The 18,870-nt window shown below is 43.9% G+C and overlaps 2 protein-coding genes across 4 annotated transcripts in view; both read left to right on the forward strand.

Moving 5' to 3' along the window:
- Positions 1-18,870, forward strand: part of LOC141105568 (RRP12-like protein) — a 305,552-nt gene that overhangs the window by 107,692 nt on the left and 178,990 nt on the right. The gene's annotated exons all lie outside the window — the stretch shown is intronic.
- The window catches only part of LOC141105411 (uncharacterized), a 37,868-nt gene continuing 34,018 nt past the window's right edge, over positions 15,021-18,870 (forward strand). Inside the window, exons 1-2 of the mRNA XM_073595273.1 lie at positions 15,021-15,222; positions 16,109-16,169. Coding sequence (XP_073451374.1) covers positions 15,021-15,222; positions 16,109-16,169 — 263 coding nt within the window. The remainder of the gene's footprint in view (positions 15,223-16,108; positions 16,170-18,870) is intronic.

An 18,870-nucleotide genomic window follows, 5' to 3' on the forward strand; every position in this document is an offset into this window, starting at 1 on the left:
CAAAAGGAATACTGCGGACCAGAGGACGGGGATGAAGACTAGAGGCGTGCAACAAGGTGTTGCCTGTGGTGGGTTTACGATAAAGGTCTGTAGTTAGGTGACCGGTGGAATCCTTGGTAATCAAAACGTCTAGAAATGGAATGCTTAGTCTATCATGGGAAAAGGTAAAATGGAGATTAAATGAGTTGATATTTAGCTCTGCAATAAATGTTTGTAAAAGTTGCTCAGTGCCTGTCCAAATGACCAAAAGGTCATCAATAAACCTAAACCATCCCAAAACATGGTCCAAAAATGGTTCCATGAGGTCGTCACTGAAGACCATTCGTTCCCAACCACCAAGATATAAATTCGCGTATGAGGGGGCACAAGATGTGCCCATTGCAACGCCTTGGATTTGAAGATACATTTGATCCATAAATAAAAAGTAATTTCTGGTCAAAATAAATTCTAAGAGTTTTAAGATGAAGGTATTGGTGGGCCAGGTGTGATGGTCTTGTTCCATCAGAAAGGAGCCAGCCATCCGGACGCCCTGCTCGTGGGGGATGCTTGAGTACAAAGCCTCAACATCAATAGCCACGAGGAGGGCGTCCGGAGGGATCTGGATCCCCTCGATGTGTTTCAACAGGTCGGTTGTGTCCCTGATATAAGAAGGTAGTATCATAACATGAGGTAAAAGAAAAGTATCCACCAATTTGCTGGCGTTTTCCGTTAGGGAACCCTTCCCAGAGACAATGGGTCGACCTGGGGGTACGGAAAGGTTTTTATGAGTTTTTGGTAAGGCATAAAATGTGGGAGTACGTGGATATTGTACATTGATGAATTTATAGGTGTCGTCATCGATGAGGCCCTCAAGGAAGGCCCCACCGATGAGTCCCCTAAATTCATCAATGGTTTGTTGAATGAAGTGATCTTCAATGGGTAGATACCAGTTGGAATTAGAAAGGATATCAAGACACATGGTCTGATATTGATGGTGAGTCATCAACACCAGGTTGCCACCTTTGTCAGATTGCTTTATGACTAAATTGGTGTTTTTTTGTAATTTGGTAACCGCTCGAAATTGTTGTCGGGTCAAATTAGAGGATGATGTCTGCCATCGTTCTTTTTTAAGGGAAAGAATACATTCATGCAAAAAAGCCCAGATGGAGGGACAGGTCAATAAATCAGGAAAAGCTTTGGACTTTATTTTTAGAGGAGTTTTGGGGATAGGATATTGAGATTGAGAAGTACTAGTCGTTTGACAGATCGGGGGGGGGGTCGGAATTGCCGTCTGAGGGATCCGACTCGACCATTCCCTCATCAAGGAGTAGCATGAGATCTCTTAGTGCTCTGGACTCTGCTATTGTGAAGTTTTTGGTCCTTTCGGCTAATTCCTTTTCCAGGTTAGCACGTTTGCGATCAGGGTCAAACATGTAATTGAAAGTCAATTTGCGGGCAAACAGATAAAGATCTTTGATTGTCTCGTATATATCGATTGGTTCCGAGGGACAGAAACCCAGGCCCAAATGAAGGACCTGTTCCTCCTCCGGAGTCAGTCGGTAAGATGTAAGATTTATAATATTCAAGGAATGAGATTCATTGTCGTTGGTGGGAGTGATTACTCGTGAGATGTGCTTGGGGTTGGGGTCTTCTGCACAAACATGTCCAGATTCCCTTGTTTGGAGGGCTCCGGACCTGGTTGTACTAAAAAACCGGGCTGTGATAGGAGTGTTTGAATATTCGGTTGTAGGAGTTTAGGGATAATGTTATGTAGGGTAGAGTGGAGAGAACCCGTAGGGGGGGTCTGTCCACTTGGCCTAGGCGTTTGTGGTGCTTTTGGTGCTTTACCGTGTGATTTTCCTCTTTTAGGGTGTTTAGTGGTTGGGTTGTCCCCAGTAAGAGACCTCTTACGAGGGGCACCTAGTGTTCGTGATAAAGTGGGGCGGGTAGTGATCTGTGAAGATACAGAGGATATTGATGAATCAGATTCCGTATAATCTGTTGCCATTGAGGCTGAAAATTGTCGATTTTGACGTTTATGTTTATGAAAAGATGATTTGCCAGACCATTTATATGCATAACCCTCCGTAAATGCCAATTTATCCTGGGAAAATTTTCTTTGTTTTTTAATTATAATGTCTTTGTTAAGACCTTCAATTTTGTCTCGTATTTCCCTCCATTTATTGGTGAAAGAACCTGACTCTTGAATGTTGGGAAATTGATTCAAGAGTCTATCAATGTCTGCATCCAGAGACATCATGTCAGAGCGATACTGAGCCGTCAGCTTTGACATGAGTTCAATACTACATTTAGTTAACGTATTTTCCCAGGATTTTTTGAAATCCGCAGAGGGGTCTTTAATGGTGGGAAATAGTTGGACACGAAGTCCGAAAGGACAGACTTTTTCAGTGATGTATAATTCAAAATACTGAATATGCCAGTGTAGATGGGATTTTTTCTTTAGGAGATTAAACAGCCTATCTAAGAACGTCTTAGTTTCGTCCTCTAACTGTTGGTTGGCTAAACATCCTGCCTGTATGGTGGACATGAAATCCCCCCAGGCAGTGCCCAAAACATCCATGACTATAAATATACAAGACAACAGATAGGAACCTGGACCATAGAGAAGGAGAACTCAATACAAGTAATTAGTTAACTAAGCGGCTGCTACAAAACCAGAAGTACCATAAATTAGAAGTATAACATCAATTAAGCAAGTGGCAAAGGGGAAAGGGGGAGGGGAGGGAAAGACCCCAGGGCAAATTGGGGAACAATTGGATCCGAGGATCCGGGTGTGTTATCCACCCACTATATTAGAATTTATGGGTATGCCACATGGTTTACAAAAAGAGTGAACATACATTTGGGTACCATCATCCTAAATATGACTAAGATCAGAAAATAGGGTGAAAAGAGGGATCAGAGCAAGGACCTCTCCAATAATGTCCTGCCTCTTTTACAAAAACAACGGACTATTACGGTACCATAAGAAAAGACTTGAGTTAAAAAAGCATAAATTTATTTCAAAACATGATAAAAAAGTCCAAAAGGGGACATCATTTGTACATATTCATAACATGACATGCATAGACAATAATAATTGTTTTACAGCATTGTTGATACTAGGTTGGTATAGCTAATGCCCACACAAATATATGGACAGAAATTGTATGGTGTGATACTTGCAGACGTGACCTCTACGTTTCGCGGTCACAGCCGCTTCTTCAGGAGGCGTCTAACAGTATATAGTCTATGAGAGTAAAGAACAATACAGTATCAACATAGTAAAAAACATACATAATTTTACAAAAAGTACATAGTTGGTATTGGAGAATATATCTGAAATTTGAAGTTTAAAAATTGCACTCACCAAACTATAACCATAACGGTTCTCTGGAGCGATATTTGTGAGACGCCCTCACGAGGCGTTCCCCCGGGGGCGGGCCAGGGAGGCAAATTAAGGTAATGCTATTATGAAAAATTCAATGGGATAAGGTTCTTAAACAATCAGTCGGTATGTCTAGATAAAGAACACCCGGGAGTGTTGGAGTGAAGGTGGAGGGATGAGTGCTAAGGGAATGGCTGGAAGGACAAAGAAAGAGGGGGAGGATTCTTAGAGGGGGACAGAGAGGGAAAAGAGAAAAAAGAGAACAGGGAAAAGAGGGGGAAAAAAGGGGGGGGGGGGAAGGAAAGGAGGAATGAGGTAGGAAGGGACAGGAACTGTGGTGGAAGTGGGGAAGGGGGAGGGGGGAGAGAGAAAGCGGGGAGAGGGAAGGGAAAGGGAAAAAAGGGGGAAGGGATGGGGGGAGGGGGGGGGGGGGAGGGAAAATGGGGAAAGAGGAGGGAGGGGAAGGGAAGGAGAAAGAAGGGAAAGAACCACAAATAGAAAGGGTAGAGAGAAAAGAAAAAAGAGAAAGGCAGGAGAAAACAGGGAATAGGGAACAACAAGAGGAGAGGGAAAAAGGAGGAAAAGGGAAGGGAAGGGGGGGGGGGGAGGGAGAGGAAAAGGGGGGGAAGGGGGTAGGGAAGGGGAAGGGAGTGAGGGATGTGAAATGCAGCAAGTATCCCTACATACCTAGTTAAAAAACACACAAAGTAAACAGAGAGAAAGTTTAAGATGGTAAAAGCATTTTTACCTATCGTTGTTGTGAAGAACCCAGACCTAAAGGCTGCTGACACCCAGATTAACATGGGTGGCCAAAACGCCACACCATGTCGTCGCAAAAAATCACTATAAGGGATATAAACCCATAGAAGAAAGGTTAAAAGTAGGCACATATGGTAAACTCTTTTTCGTGTTTAGCAGGGAGGGAAAACACACAGAGGTGATGGGTAATCCTATCCTGCATAAAGACTGTACAATAAGTACTTACAGGGTTTCCAGGTAGCGTTGATGCGGTGCTGGGTGTCCGTCAGACGCTGTAAGCAGCTGGGTCTGGGCATCTTAAATGCCTCCAACCCGGAAGTTCAAACGGCGGAAAGAACCGTCGCATACACTTCCGGGTCCGATCCTCCACTATTGCGCAGGCGCGGGCACTGCGTCCAGCGCAGGCGCATAGCTCAACATCGGCCAGTGCATAGGCACTGGTCAAAACGAAGCGGCGGCTGAGCTCAGAAGAGCCCAGGCTACCGCCGGAGGAACGCAAACCCGCCACAGGGGGAGAATAAACTCCTCACATCCCCTCAGAGCAGAATGGCAGGTGCAATTAAGTAATCATTAAGGTGCACATGATGTTTCAAAACAATAAACTGGGAGGGGGGGAGGCGGTGCATGGTCTCCAGCAGCGGGACCGCCCACAGCTGCGGAGGCATGCATCGCAGCCCGTCCCAGGACAATATATAACAATTGCAATCTAAATATACATAACTTTAACTGAAACAGCAAGTCATCTACTGGAATAATGAAGTCAGCCACAAACAAAGACATTTGCACTGGCCGATGTTGAGCTATGCGCCTGCGCTGGACGCAGTGCCCGCGCCTGCGCAATAGTGGAGGATCGGACCCGGAAGTGTATGCGACGGTTCTTTCCGCCGTTTGAACTTCCGGGTTGGAGGCATTTAAGATGCCCAGACCCAGCTGCTTACAGCGTCTGACGGACACCCAGCACCGCATCAACGCTACCTGGAAACCCTGTAAGTACTTATTGTACAGTCTTTATGCAGGATAGGATTACCCATCACCTCTGTGTGTTTTCCCTCCCTGCTAAACACGAAAAAGAGTTTACCATATGTGCCTACTTTTAACCTCTCTTCTATGGGTTTATATCCCTTATAGTGATTTTTTGCGACGACATGGTGTGGCGTTTTGGCCACCCATGTTAATCTGGGTGTCAGCAGCCTTTAGGTCTGGGTTCTTCACAACAACGATAGGTAAAAATGCTTTTACCATCTTAAACTTTCTCTCTGTTTACTTTGTGTGTTTTTTAACTAGGTATGTAGGGATACTTGCTGCATTTCACATCCCTCACTCCCTTCCCCTTCCCTACCCCCTTCCCCCCCTTTTCCTCTCCCTTCCCCCCCCCCCTTCCCTTCCCTTTTCCTCCTTTTTCCCTCTCCTCTTGTTGTTCCCTATTCCCTGTTTTCTCCTGCCTTTCTCTTTTTTCTTTTCTCTCTACCCTTTCTATTTGTGGTTCTTTCCCTTCTTTCTCCTTCCCTTCCCCTCCCTCCTCTTTCCCCATTTTCCCTCCCCCCATCCCTTCCCCCTTTTTTCCCTTTCCCTTCCCTCTCCCCGCTCTCTCTCCCCCCTCCCCCTTCCCCACTTCCACCACAGTTCCTGTCCCTTCCTACCTCATTCCTCCTTTCCTTCCCCCCCCCCCCTTTTTTCTCCCTCTTTTCCCTGTTCTCTTTTTTCTCTTTTCCCTCTCTGTCCCCCTCTAAGAATCCTCCCCCTCTTTCTTTGTCCTTCCAGCCATTCCCTTAGCACTCATCCCTCCACCTTCACTCCAACACTCCCGGGTGTTCTTTATCTAGACATACCGACTGATTGTTTAAGAACCTTATCCCATTGAATTTTTCATAATAGCATTACCTTAATTTGCCTCCCTGGCCCGCCCCTGGGGGAACGCCTCGTGAGGGCGTCTCACAAATATCGCTCCAGAGAACCGTTATGGTTATAGTTTGGTGAGTGCAATTTTTAAACTTCAAATTTCAGATATATTCTCCAATACCAACTATGTACTTTTTGTAAAATTATGTATGTTTTTTACTATGTTGATACTGTATTGTTCTTTACTCTCATAGACTATATACTGTTAGACGCCTCCTGAAGAAGCGGCTGTGACCGCGAAACGTAGAGGTCACGTCTGCAAGTATCACACCATACAATTTCTGTCCATATATTTGTGTGGGCATTAGCTATACCAACCTAGTATCAACAATGCTGTAAAACAATTATAATTACAAGCTGTGCAGGAGGAAACCAGTTGTGCAAGAGGAAGCAAGTTTTGGGCAGAAGGTGAAGACATCTAAGACCATTGCTTTTACACGGTCAAAAGTGATGTTTCTGTCCCTCACATGGTGACGGATGGAGAACTCTTAGGAAGGGACATACTAAAAGGAATGACAGAATGGAATGCCCATAGACTTTAACAGGGAGATGGAATGCCCATAGAGAATAATGGAACAAAGTGGAATGCCCATAGAGAATAATTAAAAAAAAAAATTCAATTTGTGACAGACTCTTTAGACACATCAATTTTTTTTGTTTAAAACCTACTTTTAAATATCTGTGGCCATATTTAATATTGAGATTAGGTGGGATTATTGTTGTTTTTTTATGGCATGACAGAAGGGAATGCCCATAGAGTATAATGGGAAGTAAAATAAAAACTCATTTGCAGGCAAATCTGAGAGACATAGCAATTTATCCTTTCCCACAGCTGTTCCTCAAGTAGAGTAGCAGATTGTAAGATTGAGATTATTTGGGATTACAGCTGTTTTCTATGGAATGACAGATCAATAATAGAAAGGAATGCCCATAGAGTATAATGGGAAGCAAGATGTGACCTGGAGTCTGAACCATTGCTCATATCAGATCAATTTTTAGCAGACATACTCTCTATGTCCAGTGTTGATGTCCAAATTTGACACTAAGTGGGATTATTATTGTTTTCTATGGAATGACCAACATATGACAGAATGGAATGCCCATAGAGTATAATGGGAAGTAAAATCTAAACTCATTTGCAGGCAAATTTGAGAGACATAGCAATTTGTCCTTTCCCACAGCTGTTCCTCGGGTAGAGTAGCAGATTGTAAAATTTAGATTATTTGGGATTACAGCTGTTTTCTAAAGGAATGACAGATAAATAATAGAAAGGAATGCCCATAGAGCAGTGGTTCTCAACTCCTGTCCTCAGGGCCCACTAACAGGCCAGTTTTGCAGGATAACTGAAATACATCACAGGTGATATCATTTGCTGCTCAGTGATTGAAATATTCTAGGTTCTATTCCAAGGTAATGCTTAAAATCTGGCCTGTTAGTGGGTCCTGGGGACAGGAGTTGAGAACCACTGCCATAGAGTATAATGGGAAGCAAGATGTGACCTGGAGTCAGAACCATTGGACATATCAGATCAATCTTTAGTAGACATACTCTTTATGTTTAGTGGTCATGTTCAAAATTGAGAAGAAGCGGGATTATTATTGTTTTCTATGGAATGACAAAAGTGAATGACAGAAAGGAATGCCCATAGAGTATAATGGGAAGAAAAACATAAACTTGTTTGTAGGCAAATCTGAGAGACATAGCAATTCCACCTTTCCCACAGGTGTTCCTCAAGTAGAATAGCAGATTCTAGAATTGAGATTATTTGGGATTACAGTTGTTTTCTATGGAATGACAGATAAATGATAGAAAGGAATACCCATAGACTATAATGGGAAGTAAGATGTGACCCGGAGTCACAACCATTCAACATATCAAATAAATCTTTAGCAGATATACTCTCCAAATTCAGTGGCAATATTTAAAATCAAGACAAATTGGGTTATAATTGTTTTCTAAGGAATGAAAGAAGGAAATGCCCATAAAGTATAATATATATCAACTCTTTTGCAGGCAAACCTGAAAGATATAGCTATTTAAAAGGGACATATATTCCATCTGAGACAACAGCCTCATTTAAAGGCTTTGCCTTTATTTAAGACAGTTTTTTTATACACGTGCTGCTTGATGAAGAACATGTTATGGTCGAAACTGTGCAGTCGCTGATCTCAGATTACCTGCAATGTATATGAATATTTCAATTAAAGCGGTTGTATACCCGCTGTCTTTTTTTTTTTTTTTTTCTACACCTGCAAGGGAAAAGGCATAATGAGCTAGTATGCACCGCATCTCCCCTCGGCGTGTTTTCCGGGTATCGCGGCTCCGGCGCTGTGAGTGGCCGGAGCCGCGATGTCGTCACTCCCGCGCATGCGCGTGGGAGACTTCTGCCCGGCAAGCTCCGGAGTTTGCCGGGCTGTCAGCCGAGAATCCCCTGTGCGCATGCGCCGCTGCAGTCAGCGGCTCATTGCGAGGGGAATATCTCCTAAACCTTACAGGTTTAGGAGATATTTTTTTTACCTACAGGTAAGCCTTATTATAGGCTTACCTGTAGGTAAAAGTTAAAAATAAAGGTATACAACCACTTTAAAGAGAACATTGCAAAGATTGGGATTGCATCTTCAATTTTTTTGATGTGTGTTTCTTGCAAAATTGAGGAGGTCCCTATTGGATGCAATCTTAAAAGAAGTATTCTGGCTACACTGCATAAGTGTCACACCTTGATTTAACCCTTTAACAATCTCACTATTGCCAAATGATGGCTACAGCGTGGCTCGATAACTCAAGGAGGGCCTACTATGATGTCCTCCCAGAATCGCAGGCGCACACACAGGAGTATCCATGACAGGACCCGGCGCATCACGGATCACGGCTGACAGCAGCCGTTTACCATGTGATTGCTCCGACAAATGACAGAGCAATCACTTGTAAACAAACCGGCGTCATATCCAGTTTCTCTCTCCCCTCTCTGTACCGATCGGCACAGTGTGAACGGAGAGGGAAGAGATCGGGTGCAGCAGCGCTGTGGGCTGGATCTGTAGTTCCCACAGCGCTGCTCTGTGCCCATTGCAGCATTCATCCACCCATTCATGCTCAGGCATCCCATCCACCCCCATCCATACTCAGCCATACCCAGCAATACCCAACCATACTCAGCCTTACTAAGCCATCCCATCCATACTCAGCCATACACAGCCATACCCATTCATGCCCAGTCATCCCATCCATGTTTAGGCATCCACATTCATGGCTCAACCATGCTCAGTCATCCCTATCCACTGCTCATCCATCCCCATTCATGCTCATCCATGCCACATCAGTTCTTATCCATGCCCCTACAGTGCCTCCCAAAAGTGTAATAGGTAGTCAAATTAGATTTCAAATGTATGCCCCTAGAACACCTGACAGTGCTCCCTGCATGTTGGGCCTCTGTATGTGGCCAGGCTGTGGGAAAGTCTCCCACATGTGGTATCGCCATACTCAGGAGGAGTAGTAGAATCTGTGGTGTTATTTTTGCTATGTACATGCTATGTGTTAGAAATATTGTATAAATGGACAACTTTGTTAAAAAAAATTAAAAAATGCGTTTTCATGTTCTTTTCAAATTTTCAACAAAAAAATTACATGTTAAAAAGACTTATTATGCCTCCTAGAACATACTTTGGGGTGTTTTCTTTCAAAATTGGGGTTATTTTTGGGGCATTTCTATTGTCCTGGTGCTCCAGGGCTTTTAAAAGTGCAAGAGGTAGGAAATTATGAGTAATTTATGCTCCTATAATGCCTAAAGGTGCTCCATGCATGTTGGGCCTCTGTATGTGGTCACGCTGTGTAAAAGTCTCACACATGTGGTATCATCATACTCAGAAAGAGTAGCAGAATGTATTTTGGTGTGTTATTTGTGGTATACATATGCTGTGTTTGATAAATAACCTGCTAACAATGTAATTTTGTGAAAAAAAAACTGAAAAAAAAAAAAAACCTTGATTTTACAAAGAATTTTGGGAAAAATTTACAACTTCTAAAAACTCACCATGCCTTTTACTAAATATCTTGGACTGTCTATTTTCCAAAAATGGGCCATTTGGGGGGTATTGGTACTGTCTTGGCTTGTTAGGTTCTCAAGAAATGAGATAGGCCATCAGTACATTGGGTGTGATAAATTTTTAGAGATTGGTACCATAGCTTGTGTACTCCATAACTTTCACACAGACCTAATTATATACACCGATTAGGTTTATTTTTACCAAAGATATGCAGCAGTATAAATTTGTGCCAAAATGTATGAAGAAAAATTGCTATCAAAATTTTATAACAGAAACAAAAAAAATACATTTTTTTTAATGACGTGGGGGGTCCCCCTAAATTCCATACCAGACCCTTATCCGAGCATGCAACCTGGCAGCCCCCCCCCCTCCTGAACCGTACCAGGCCCTCAACATTGGGAGGGTGCTTTGGTATATGGAATTTAGGGGGACCCCCCACGTCTTTTTTTTTTAATTTTGGCTGGGGTTCCCCTTAATATCCATACCAGGCCTGAAGGGCCTGGTATGGAATTTAGGGGGACCCCCCACGTCATTTTTTTTTTTTTTTAATTTTGGTTCGGGGTTCCCCTGTGGGGAATTCCCATGCCGTTTTTATTAACGAACTTTTATGTGTATTGTCAGACCGGCAAGGCATTAATACCCGCGAGTAGTTTTAAATGACTTTTTTTCCTTTGAAATGTCATTTTGCTGTCAGACTGTTCTAAACACAGGAAGCATGCGCCCCTTTACAGGCATACTATAGACACCCCCCAGCTACGAAATTTAAAGGGATATTACACTTTTATTGTTTCACTTTAAGCATTATTAAAATCACTGCTCCCGAAAAAACTGACGTTTTTAAAACTTTTTTTTTGCATTGATCCATGTCCCCTGGGGCAGGACCCGGGTCCCCAAACACTTTTTATGACAATACCATGCATATAAGCCTTTAACCACCTCAATACAGGGCACTTACACCCCCTTCCTGCCCAAGCCATTTTTCAGTTTTCAGCGCTGTCGCACTTTGAATGACAATTGCGCGGTCGTGTTACACTGCACCTTAATTAAATTTGTATCATTTTTTCCCCACAAATAGAGCTTTCTTTTGGTGGTATTTGATCACCTCTGCGGTTTTTATTTCTTGCGCTATAAACAAAAGAAGAGGGACAATTTTGAAAAAACACAATATTTTTTACTTTTTGCTATAATAAATATCCAATTTTTTTTTTTTTTTTAACAAATTTTTTCCTCAGTTTAGGCCGATACGTATTCTTCTACATATTTTTGGTAAAAAAAAATTGCGATAAGCGTATATTGATTGGTTTGCGCAAAAGTTATAGCGTCTACAAAATACGGGATAGATTTATAGCATTTTTATTATTTATTTATTTTTTACTAGTAATGACGGCGATCTGCAATTTTTATTGTGACTGCGATATTGCGGCGGACACATCGGACACTTTTGACACATTTTTGGGACCATTCACATTTATACAGCGATCAATGCTATAAAATTGCATTGATTACTGTGTAAATGTGACTGGCAGAGAAAGGGTTAACACTAGGGGGCGCTCGAGGGGTTAATGTATTACCTAAGGAGGTGATTCTAACTGTGGGGGGAGGGGACTGACTGGGGGAGGTGACCGATCGCTGTCCCTATGTACAAGGGACACGCCATCGGTCTCCTCTCCTCTCTGACAGGACGTGGATCTGTGTTTACATGCACAGATCCACGCTCCTGCTGTGTTACCCGGCAATCGCGGGTGCCCGGCGGACATCGCGGCCACCGGGCACGCGCACCGGGTCCCGAGTGACACGGCGGGCGCGCGCGCCCCCTAGTGGCTCGGGAAGGCGAGGACGTCATATGACGTCCTCCCAGAATAACAGAAGCCTCGTCCAGCCGTCATATGACGGTGGGCGGTGGCTTAGTGGTTAAAATTAGCACTTTTGATTTCTCCCATAGACTTTTAAAGGGTGTTCCACGGCATTCTAATTTGCCGCGAATACCCCAAATGGTTCGCTGTTCGGCGAACTTGTGAGCAGCCGATGTTCGAGTCGAACATGAGTTCGACTTGAACTTGAAGCTCATCCCTAATAGAGAGTATGTCTGCTAAAGATTGATCTGATATGACCAATGGTTCTGACTCCAGGTCACATCTTACTTCTCATTATACTCTATGGACATTCCTTTCTATTATTTATCTGTCATTCCATAGAAAACAGCTGTAATCCCAAATAATCTCAATCTTAAAATCTGCTACTCTACTTGAAGAACAGCTGTGGTAAAGGATAAATTGCTATGTCTCTCAGATTTGCCTGCAAATGAGTTTAGATTTTACTTCCCATTATACTCTATGGGCATTCCCTTTTGTCATTCATCTTTGTTATGCCATAAAAAACAACAATAATCCCACCTAATCTCAATATTAAACATGGCCACTGATATTTAAAAGTAGGTTTTTAAAAAAAGACATTGATGATATGTCTAAAGAGTCTGTCAGAAATAGAATTTTTTTTCAATTACTCTCTATGGGCATTCCATCTTCCTGTTAAAGTCTATGGGCATTCCATTCTGTCATTCCTTTTAGTATGTCCCCTTAGGAACAATAGTCTGCATGGAGCAATAGTCTGCATGGAGATGCAGGGAACAATAGTCTGCATGGAGATGCAGGGAGCAATAGTCTGCATGGAGCTGCAGGAGAAGATTTCTGTCAAGTGTTCACATTCAATCTTCAGGCTCTAATTATGATCAAAGTATACTGAAATCTGTAAATATGATGGCAATGATTCATTCTATGGGCATCCCATATCCCAATCCCTATCCAAGTTCTACCCCCCAATAAAACAACAAAAACAAAGCTTGCAAAAGACTGTCCATTGTCTCTGGAAAGGATGTATGAAGTCTGGCAGTGCGGTGATTTGGCGGATTGTTTGTCAGTAGTGCTAACACCATGTCTACATTCATATCTAATATTTGATTTATATAAATGTGATATATTATTCAGCTTCACTGAGAAAGTTGTTCATGATACAAAACTTTGGGAGTCCTGCACACCTGACATTCATATATACTGCCTCCTGACTTACCTCACACCTGACTAGCTCTGTCTTTGGCTGACATCACTTCCTGTCTTCCATAGAGACTTCCTGTCTGGATAGAAGTGAGATCACCACCTTGTGGCGCTCAGAGGAGCTGCAGCCCTGAGAAATGTCTTGTGATGTGAAGCGGATATCTCAATTATTCCGCGAGGTTCGGGAGAGTCCCGCAATTTCTGGGGCGGCTCCCGCACACCCGCAAGCGCCTCCCGATCTGCCGGAAATGATCGGTGCAGGTTACAGCTGTAAAGACCGACTCTGTCCCCGCAGACGTCTCTGCAAATAGCTTCCGCTCCTAGCATCCTCATCAACACTAAACAATCTGTCCTTGTAAATTGGGCTCCGGCTGGTGGCCATTTTATGGTGGACCAAATTGCATTGATTTTAATGGGAGAATTCTCAAACGCTAGAGAACAAATGTTCTTCTTGTGTTGAGTCTCCGTTTTCCCAAGAAAAACACCTCCTTACAGCATAGGACAAAATATAAATATATACATATATATATATATATATATATATATATATATATATATATATATATATATATATATATATATACATATACACACTGTTTGTTTATATGTTATGTTTTTTACTTTATTTCAGAGCATATATATATATATATATATATATATATATATATATATATATATGCGGGCACAAAGCGCCACCTCCCTGAAATGAGTTTTTGCAGGTTGGGATGTCTGTGTGAAGCCATGTGCTTTATATCCTTAAACTGTAATTACAGGCAAAACTTTTTCTCTTAGTTCTGGATGGAGGGGAGATGGATTAGAACCCCTGTCAGTTTTTATTGCTGTCTGTGCCCACATTAGGGAGATTCATCCTCTCTATTTCTTCTGTTTACAGTGAAGATTGAAAGTGAAAGTAATAGAAAATTCCACATGTTGAGTTGTCAACAGAACAGGAATAGAGGGGGAAACTTCCAATTGGGACACTAGTTCTGGTGACACGCTGAGATTCCCTCACTTTGGAGGGATTTCTTCTCACTTCCTGTTTTAGCGATGGGACAGGAAGTGAAGGGAATGGAAAACTGATGACAAGAATAAAAAATCTGACAGGGGTTATAACTAGAGTTGTCACCTCATCCCTTTAAACCCGAACACATATGAATTACATGGGTTCTGAGGCCCCATAGGCTGCTCCATTTTCTGATCCTTTTGTCGAATGGGTTGTTTGGAAAATCTCGGGACTGAATTCCATCATTCATTATTTGGCTGATTTCTTCTGCGTGGGGCAACCTTCCTCTAGCAGATGTGCAGTTCTCCTATCCACGCTGCAGCACATTGCGGGTCGATTGGGCCCGACTACCATAAAACGGAGGGCCCGACTACCACTCTTAGTTTCCTAGGTATAGTTCTGGACTCCTGTGCCATGGAATGTCGCCTGCCGGAGGATAAGCTGATGGCCCTCAAGGCGGAGATTCATGGGTGGGATCCTGGCTGTCGGCTGCCACCGCTGGTGTACGGTCTCCCACTCATTTTATCCGTCTCACGAGGGAACATCGAGAGGACTTGAGGGTGTGGCACAGATTTTTGGAAATCTATAATGGGAAGTCAGTTTGTATGTCGGGGGCCGGTGAGCAACTTTGACTTGGATCTGTTCACGGACGCGGACGGTTCGACAGGGCCTTTTACTAGGGTCATTGGAGTGTGGAGCCTTAGCCGCATTTGTGGTCAGATACAGGCCTTCTCCGTAACTTGGTGCTCCTGGAACTTTTTCCGGTGGTGCTGGCTATGGAAATATGGGTTGAGTCATTTTGGAATTTGAAAGAACGGCTTAATTGTGACAACCTGGGGGTGGTTCAAGTCATTAACAGCATTTTGGCGTCATCACAACCTGTGGTACGGCTTCTATGACACATGGTTCTGCGTTGCCTTCAGTTGAATATTTTTCTGTATGCTGTACACCTTCCTGGGGTCAACAATACTTTGGCTGACTCCTTGTCTCGATTTCCGATCTCCGATCTCCGAGAGCTGGCACTGGCAGCGGATCAACAGGGGGTCCTTTGTCCTGAATGGCTGTGGGAGATTGCCTTGGGGCCATCGCAGGATGGAACAGACGGTTGGTGAGTGAGGCTATGTGGGCGGTCTACGCCAAGGTATGGCAGGAATGGTTGGAATTGGTTTGACTGACCAGGGTGGACCCGGCTGGCCCAGATGTAAGGCTAATGGTCCTTTACTTTGTTTCCAGGAACCTGGAGCAGGGGGTGTCGGTGTCTGCCATTGAGTGGAAACTGGCAGGTTTAGCGTTCTTAAAGTTGCAAGGCTGTTGCAATTTCACCTGAGATTTTTGGGTTCGACAGGCTCTTAAAGGGTCGCATAAGTGCAAGGATGCTCGGCGTCCTGTGTCCTTTGCAAATCTACAGGCCATTTTTGCTCAGTTGGGCTTGTTGTGTTCAACAGCTTATGAGGTCTCCTTTTTTAAAGCGGCATTTTATCTTGCCTTCTTTGGAGCCTTTCAGATTGGCGAACTGGTCAGCCCATCTAGACGAGTTCATGTGGGTATGTCGGCTCAGGATGTAGTTTGCGGGGAAAACAGCGTCCAGTTGTTGCTACGCAGGTCAAAGACCGATCAGTTAGGCAAGGGCGCACAAGTGCAGCTGTTTTCACTGCCGGGTTCTCCATTGTGCCCAGTGGTAGCAGTAAAAAAGTTTATCACTTTACGCCAGGTCATGGCTGGGTCATTTTTGTTGCATGTGGATGGGTCTCCTCTATCTAAATTTCAGTTTGTTCCCGTTTTCCGGAAGAGTCTCCGGTTTAGATGACAAACAGTACGCCTCGCACTCCTTCCATATCGGGGAGGCCACGGAGGCAGCTGTTAAGCGGATTAGTAGATGGGACTCCAGGAGATTTCGTATCTATGTTCATCCGCAGCTATTGACAGATTAAATGAGGTTGGAGGGGGGCATCTGTGTGTTACTCTGTGGTGTTTTGTTCTTTTCTTTCAGGTGGCGAGCAGATGTGCCTCGTCTGGATAATGGAACACTCATATGTGTTTTGGGGGGCCAGGTGAGCTGATGTTAGGCCTAATGGCAGGCAGCTGGGCATTTCTAGGTGGGAGGCCTGTATCCGCTGGTTGGGGGTACCGGGTATGATGTGGAGCAGGGTTGTACCTGAAGTGCATCGTTTTGCGCGCCTGGACCGTCCTCCTGATTTTCTGGTGCTCCATGTCGGTGGGAATGATCTCGGAGTTGGGTCTATCAGGGAGCTCATTATGGATATCAAGTTTGATTTCCTGCAGCTCCACACGGCTTTTCCCGACATGCTTGTCCTGTGGTCCGATATCATTGCCCAGACGACTTGGAGCATGGTGAGGTCAGTGGAGAGGATCAACAAGGCCCACAAAAAAGTAAACAAGGTTGGGAGCAGATCCATTGTTCGTAATGGGGGGCCTTGTCATCCGACATATGGAACTGGAAAAAGAAACATGGCTGTACCTCCGGGGGGATGGGGTTCACCTGTCTGCGGTGGGTATTGATTTATGGTCCCTCTGACTGCAGGATGGGATTCAGCGTGCTTTGAGGGTGTGGCGGGGCACTCAAGGGTAAGCATTTACCCTTGTGTGCTGTAGCGGTTGTTGTTCTTTGATGGTGGTACAGAAAACTACGATAGGGGAGGGTTTGGGACTCATCTGTGGTATTTATCCCTCTGGTGTATTCTAGTTAACCTGGTTTAGCTGGAATATGGTAATGGTTGCACTGCGGGTAGTGTGTTGTCTCCGAGCTGGTGTGTTGTGGCTCCCCAGCAAGGATCCCTGCACCTGGGAGACAGTACCAGAGACTAGAACTGCACGATTCTGGCTAAAATGAGAATCACAATTTTTTTGCTTAGAAGATAGATCACGTTTCTTGCGGCATAACATCATCTTTCACATTAAAACAAAAAAAATTGGGCTAACTTTACTGTTTCGTTTTTTTTTTTTTTTTTCATTGAAGTGTATATTTTCCCCCAAAAAATTGCATTTGAAAGACCGCTGGGCAAATACAGTGTGACATAAAATATTGCAGCAATTGCCATTTTATTCCCTAGGGTCTCTGCTAAAATATATATAATGTTTGGTGGTTCCAAGTAATTTTCTAGCAAAAAATATTGATTTTAACGTAAGAAAGAAGTGTCAGAAAAAGATTTAGACTTTAAGTGGTTAAACTTCCTGCATTTACATGTTGTTGAAAACTTGGCAGACTGCCCAGATTATTTATTTACACAGAAGTTCTATCCCTTTGATCTAAGAAGGAAGCGTTAGTTACAATGTTTCAAGTTATATCTGGCAGACTACCCAGATACTTTCTTTTGACAGCTGAGTAAGTAGATAATCTCTCCACTTGTTTATGTGAAAGAATCGGCAAACTCAGCAGGAGAGATCGTCAGAGGGGTAAATCGAGATCACGATTTTTTAACGATGAATTGTGCAGCTCTACCAGAGACATGTCGTCCCAGCAGCCAAATGAGGGTAAGGGAGATGAAGCAGCTGGCTTCCCTTCCCAGTAACAGATGGCACCCCAGAATGATGCCAGCAACCCAGCAGAAGGGCTGGCAACAGTGCAGAGTGCTGCTGGCCTCTACCCTCAACTAACAGAAGATGGAGTTCCTGTGAAAGTGGATGGGACTTCTGTCTCCACTGACACAACCCCAGAAAATGGTCCAGCACTGAGACAGGAGGATGTCAGCTATGCTTTGCAAACACTGGAGGATTTTTATTCAGAAAAAGTGGATGGGACTACATTCTTCACCTGTATACCCCAGGGATGCTGGGCAGTCGGCCCAGATCCCCAATAGCATGATGGAATGAGCCCAGTCACACTATCTTCTCTCCAGTGGCTGAAAGGACTCCAGGAAGAAGGGCCAGTCCATGCTTCTCCCCAGCGCTGGGTGTGTTCTATGAGAGAGGCAGAGTTTGGCTGGCTGAGTAATGCTCTGTTCAGGTCTAGGTACTATGGACTGGGTACTATGGTCTAGGGACAATGAACTGGGTGCTGTGGTCTAGGTACTATGAACTATATTCTAGGTACTATGGATTGGGTACTATGGACTAGGTACTATGGACTGGGTACTATGGTCTAGGGACTATGGACTGGGTACTATGGTCTCGGTACTATGGACTGGGTACTATGGTCTAGGGACAATGAACTGGGTACAATGGTCTAGGTACTCTGGACTTGGTACTATGGTCTAGGTACTATAAACTATGGACTGGGTACTATGGTCTAGGTACTATGGTCTAGGTACTATGGACTGGGTACTATGGTCTAGGTACTTTGGACTGGGTACTATGGTCTAGGGACAATGAACTGGGTACTGTGATCTAGGTACTATGGACTGGGTACTATGGTCTAGGTACTATAAACTAAGGACTGGGTACTATGGTCTAGGTACTATGGACTGTGGACTGGGTACTATGGTCTAGGTACTATGGACTGGGTACTATGGTCTAGGGACAATGAACTGGGTGCTGTGGTCTAGGTACTATGGACTGAGTACTATGGTCTAGGTACTATAAACTATGGACTGGGTACTATGGTCTAGGTACTATGGACTGTGGACTGGGTACTGTGGTCTAGGTACTATGGACTGTGGACTGGGTACTATGGTCTAGGTACTATGGACTATGGACTGAGTACTATGGTCTAGGTACTATGGACTGTGGACTGCTTACTATGGTCTAGGTACTATAAACTATGGACTGTGTACTATGGTCTAGGTACTATGGTCT

This window comes from Aquarana catesbeiana, linkage group LG08 (genome assembly GCF_042186555.1).
Source record: "Aquarana catesbeiana isolate 2022-GZ linkage group LG08, ASM4218655v1, whole genome shotgun sequence".
Taxonomy (NCBI): domain Eukaryota; kingdom Metazoa; phylum Chordata; class Amphibia; order Anura; family Ranidae; genus Aquarana; species Aquarana catesbeiana.